We start from the raw sequence: 5938 nt of genomic DNA, 5'->3' as shown, positions 1-5938 counted from the left end.
TAGTATAAGTCTAATTCTTAATAATGTATTAAAGATATAGAGATCAGATTTGTAATTAAAAATAATTTTAATAGATTTATGTAAATAATTTTTCATCTACCTAAAATTCGTAAAGAAATATTAACACAAATGTTTGTATGTACATATTTTTAGTAAAATTTTCAATACACATACTAAAGATAATTATTTTATGAAATTCGTATTCTATATTTTACATTTGCTTACAAAAGTTTTGTTTTAGTACACAATTCTATATGCGAGTTTATTTTTATTGAGATGTAAAGAATCACGCAAATATTCCAGCCCAAAGAAAATTGCTTGCTTTGATACAAATTAGAAGGAATAACTCAGCATGTTGCCACTTTTAATGAGCTGCAAGCGAATTAATTTCCTAAATTGATGGGCGGAAGTGAGTTTGCAATAAAAAACTTAATCTGATTATGCCAATAGCAGCTTAAAAAGCATAATTAATGGAAAATTTTCATAATTTTCATAGAGCAGCATGTGTAATGGAAATTTTTGTTTTGCTATATTTAAAACTTTGCGCGAAAATCATATAAATTTGTTAATTAGGGTTACGAACAAGTTAAGAAATAACATATTAATATATAGACTTCGTAAATGATAAAATAAAAAATACATACAAATATAAAAAAGTAACCTTAAGTATATTTATATATTTCTAATAAAAAAGTCTTTATTACTTAAAAAAATATTTTTAAATTTTTAGCTTAAAGAATTACTTCCTAATAGAAACTTTAAATATAATATATACTTTCAAATATATAGGTTTGAAAATTTGTATGAAAATAAAAAGCAAATTTATAAAAATGAATTATTTATATGTATTATATGTATTCAGGTATACTATTGGAATTTGAAAAGTTTCAAAAATTGTATATCCCACAAAAATAATAATATTTTAATTTCGTGCCTAATTACACACACATTTTTCACCTCCTTACAACCAGAGCGATTATTTTTCGTCATTCAACTCAAATATTTCTTATATTTGTAGAACGCAGACACGTACGCAGATATCTAAAAAAAATTTAAGTTTTACTTAATTAAACATTTGATTGCCTTTTTTCGTGAGGAAAAATGCTCGAATTATATGTAAACATTTGGTAATTTCTAAAAATGAAATACGAAACTTCTATTTATTGCTTACTTGTGTTGTGCTGAGTGAAATGATCTGCGTTATTTGAGAATTTTGCTGTTGGCAGGCGGCCAACTTTCGAAAGGCACGACATATTGGAGTGAAAATTTAACACAGGAGAGAGAGTATAAGTATGAAAAAATGCGAAAAGCTTGCTGAGCAAAGTATTACAGTGTTAAAGAGAAAGAGAGAGATACAGAGAGAGAGAGAGAGAGAGAGAGTTATTTAAATATTGAACTGTAGAAAGAAGAAAAAAGAGAGAGATGAACACTATGTTTTTTTTTTTTTTTAGTAGGATTCGATGTAAAGAAATAAAATTTTGTTTATTATTGACAGTAAATGAATATAAATATTATATTAAATTGATATTTTTAGCAGAAAATACTTTTTTCTCTAATATAATTTTGACTTAAAAGAGTTTAGTTTTTGTTCATCGAGAGAGGACTTTACTTCTCAATTGCCTACTGAGTCTTAAATAGCACCAGTTGGCAAGAGTTATTCTGCGTTTGATTTCGAGCCTAACATTGTTGTTATTGTTAATACTGGTTGCAAGATAGACGAAATTATCTACAACTTCGAAATTACTTAACAAGCAGAGAGTGGGACGACTGTTTGTTTCATGAAAGGAGATATTTCGTCTTGCTTTCGGTCACTGCCAGACCCATTTGCTTCACTTTCTTATCCAGTCTGGAGAAAGCAGAACTAACAGCGCGTTTGTTGAGGCCAATGATATTACGATCATCGGCGTACGCCTGCAGCTGTACACTCTTATATAAGATTGTACCTTCTTTGTCCGAGACTGTTTTTTGCCTTTTCTTTGAGGGCAATTATTACGTGGCGGGTACCAAACCCAGCTCATAACCCTGGAGGGATGGTTCCCTTTCTCACATTAGCTTGCCTTCTAACGGATGTTTTTTGGCTACTCAGAGTAAACTTCGTCTAAGACCAGGAGTCGGGAGCTGCTTGAACCATATATAAAAGAATCGTTTATGACCACTTCCAAGTGAATGGTGCTCAGCGAACTTTCCTCACATGTGTTAACTTTAATCTGAATAATCTTTTAAAATACTATATTTTATTCTTCTTTTGCAGGTTTTCTAACAACGCTAGCAATGCGTCGCTTTCTCCAATAAGTCTAGTAAAAAATATTAGTTATCAAATAATAAAAAAGTCTGATTAAAGGAGGTGTATTTTAAAATAAAAACAATAACAAAATGCTTCAACATACCGCCACGGATTTCTACGACTTGGCTGCCGCCAATGCTGCCGTATTGAGTGCGCGTCAAACGCCACCATACAGTCCGACGGGTTTGATCAGCGCAGGAGCGGTTCTTAGCAATAACAATAACAACAATACAAGCAATAATAATTTAGACATGTTGGGACACAATGGCAGCATTATCGGACCTGCCGGCGGTGGTGGTGGCGCTGGTCATATCGGCAATACGAATGGTGGCAGCAATGGACGTGAAACGTTGCCCAGTTTTGGCTTCACGCAGGAGCAAGTGGCTTGCGTGTGTGAGGTGAGTTGGAAGGCAATAAAAATGCTTAAGTTACTAACTAATATATAGTTGAATAGGCAAACAGTATGAAAATTTTAAATTTTGTTGCTTTATATGTATTTGTTTAGGTACTGCAACAAGCTGGCAACATCGAAAGACTGGGCCGCTTCCTTTGGTCCTTACCGCAATGTGATAAACTGCAATTGAACGAGTCTGTGCTGAAAGCGAAGGCCGTTGTTGCATTCCATCGTGGACAGTATAAGGAGTTATATCGTCTGCTCGAGCATCATCAATTCTCACCACATAATCATGCCAAGTTGCAGGCACTATGGTTGAAAGGTGAATATACACGTAATTTTTTTTTTTACCTAAAACGAAATGTTATATGTTTTTATATGTTGTTAATAATAATATTTTTTATTTTTTTTTTGATTTTTGTATTAATTTTGAACACTTTTATTTGATTCGAAATGTAGCGCATTATGTGGAAGCCGAAAAACTGCGCGGAAGACCTTTAGGTGCTGTTGGTAAATATCGCGTACGTCGCAAATTTCCACTGCCACGCACAATTTGGGATGGCGAAGAGACGAGTTACTGCTTCAAGGTGAGTGAGTGAGTCTCTAAATGTGTATGCCTTGATGAATTTCGGGAGACAGGCAGGCATATAGCGTTGCATTTAAACTTTATGCACGGTAAGGGTAACATTTTTAATCGCTGTTGCTGCTAAAGTTTCTTCACACACATGAGCCGTCCTGCGCTCTACTTTTCAAATAAAGGGGGAAATTCTGAACGCATGAAATCGTAGTAATGTCGGAACTTGTTTCTCGAAATAAAGTTAAAACTTTTACGTGTCCTGCCGCATTTCATATGTGCGTTTACAGGCTGTAAAGTCGGATTGATAATCAGCAACAATTAAGCTGGCTTAAAGACAACAGCTTGGCAGTGCTTTAAAGCTTCTGGGTGGTTAGGGAAAATATTTGCAGTAGTACTTGTTACAGAAATGGCTTCATTTGATTAACTTATGACCTTTTAAAGTTGTATGGGTGAAATTTTACATATATATATGTATACAAGTAATGTAAATAAATTTTATTGTTTCTTCTTTCCACGCTCTGCAAATAACTCAAAAATTAAATTTGTATATATACAGCCGTTGACAGGTAATTAGAAACGCTCCCGTTTTTGTGAGTGGCTGATAAGTATAATGCTAAAACAATTTTGATACACCGTTGTTTATATTCCTAAAAGTCTTGCATTGTTCGTTTTACTCTATTTACTACTAAATTCACTCCGTTTTGTAGTTCTAAAGTTAAATTTGTTTAATTTTTTTCCCAAATAGTAAATGCGTTACGATATAGAAGGTGCATTAAGTGCGACAGCTAATTAGAAACAGTTGTTTAAAGAATTAAAATTCCCAAAGGTGATTTGTGTTAAAAATATTATTGATTTGTAGTAAGCATACATTTCAAAATTGTGGTTTAAAATGTTTTATTTAAGCAAAATTTTTGACCTTCGTCAGTCTGGAAAGACGTACAAGCAAATTTCGAATCAGGTCAAATGCTCAAAAGAAATTGTTTTCAATGTCCTATGCTTAAGGAATTTTTTTTTAGAATTTTAAAACTATTTCCAACGTTGCACGCGAAAAAAATCCCGAAAAACTTCAAAGGAAATATACCGCAGAATTACTACCATCTCCCGAGGAGACCCAAAAAGAGAGTTCCACTGACATTCTACATAAAATTCAAGACGAATATAATGTCCAAAAATCCAAGAAATTGGAAAATTGCCCGGCGTTTAGTCGAATTTGGATTTCGCGGCAGAACCGCACGCATGAAACCACTTCTAATTAAAATTCAAAGGAAAGAATGTGTAGACTTTTCCAACGCTTATAGATCTTGGACAACAAATAAATGGAAGTATGTTGTTTGAAGCGATGTAACCAAATAAATCGCATAGAACCTGATGGTCGAAGGTATGTTTGCCGACCGATCTATCACGAATTCTTGATCCTTCGTAGTGAGGCTTGGTGGACGATAAATCATGGTGTGGAAATTTTTTTCAACGGATGGTGTAGGTTCGCTCCATATGATTGATGGAATTTTAAATAAGGAAAAATACGCCGACATCGTAAAAAATGTCATTTTGCCATAGACAAATTAAAATTTGCCTGTTATATGGAATTTCAAGAAATTAACAATACAAAGCAAACGGCAAAGCCAACAGAAAAGTGTTTTGTTGAAAATTCCATGAATGTTTTGGAGTGGCCGGAAGAGAACACATTTGGGTTGATGTCAAAAAACTGTAGGTATCAAAAATATCACAAATATGGATGCCCTTTTTGATGAAATTAGGACGGCATGGCAAGTAACACTAGTGGTGTCCTGTCAGAGTCTTATAACGTCGATTCGCAGTGAATGTGAAGAAGTACTAAAGTAAAAGGGTTAAGCAACAAAATACTAAGTGAAAGTAAGGGATATTTTTTAATAGCAGTATTTTTTGCTGTTAAAAAATTTTCGTTTCTAATTAGTTGTCGCACTCAAATCGCTGATTCCACACATTTTTATTAAAATCTTCAAAAAAAAGGACTTTTAATTAAATTTTAATATTAGAGTTTAAGTTTATCGTAAGTTTCAATAGAATGAGTGAAAAACCGGTAAAAATAAGTGATTTATTCCAAAATAATTTCATTTACTTCAAAATAAGTCGCGTTTCGAATTAGCTGTCAACGGCTGTATATACTTTATACGTTTGTATATCTACAAATTGGTGAAATTTTACACGTATGTACATACATATTTTTTTGTGAAAAATTCTTGTAATATCAAGAAAAATATTCAAAGCGATTTACATAACTTAGTTTATAGGGAAAACACGACCTTATTAGTGTAGTAAATAACAATAAACGAACGTGACTTTTAATATAAATAAATACATTCGTTATAATAAAAAGAAATTTCGACAAATTATTAGTTTAAAACATCTTTCAGCCATAAATTGTATTTCAAATAAAGTGTAAAAGAAAATTCTTGTTAATCTTATAAAATTTGTTATTGTAAAAATAATTTGTATGTATAATTAAAAACCATATATTTCTCTTCCCGCAGGAGAAATCTCGCTCTGTATTAAGAGACTGGTATGCACACAATCCATATCCTTCCCCGCGTGAGAAACGTGAATTAGCAGAGGCTACAGGACTGACAACTACACAGGTCGGTAAACAAATTTTGATAATAGAAGATCTTAAAAATATATTTTACTAATTATATTTATAAAATAC

The 5938-nt window shown here is 32.5% G+C and overlaps 1 protein-coding gene across 2 annotated transcripts in view; it reads left to right on the top strand.

The window, feature by feature from the left end:
• The window catches only part of LOC108967360 (protein sine oculis), a 69999-nt gene that overhangs the window by 20380 nt on the left and 43681 nt on the right, over nucleotides 1–5938 (top strand). For both annotated transcript variants that reach the window (XM_018930713.1, XM_018930712.1), the window contains exons 3-6: nucleotides 2252–2682; nucleotides 2790–3000; nucleotides 3138–3265; nucleotides 5766–5870. In XM_018930713.1, coding sequence (XP_018786258.1) covers nucleotides 2374–2682; nucleotides 2790–3000; nucleotides 3138–3265; nucleotides 5766–5870 — 753 coding nt within the window. In that variant the 5' untranslated portion in view covers nucleotides 2252–2373. The remainder of the gene's footprint in view (nucleotides 1–2251; nucleotides 2683–2789; nucleotides 3001–3137; nucleotides 3266–5765; nucleotides 5871–5938) is intronic.

This window comes from Bactrocera latifrons, unplaced genomic scaffold, assembly GCF_001853355.1.
Source record: "Bactrocera latifrons isolate USDA-ARS-PBARC rearing strain unplaced genomic scaffold, ASM185335v1 scaffold_185, whole genome shotgun sequence".
NCBI lineage: Eukaryota > Metazoa > Arthropoda > Insecta > Diptera > Tephritidae > Bactrocera > Bactrocera latifrons.
Note: the sequence above shows the minus strand (reverse complement) of the source record. Positions and strands in the feature narration are given on the sequence as shown.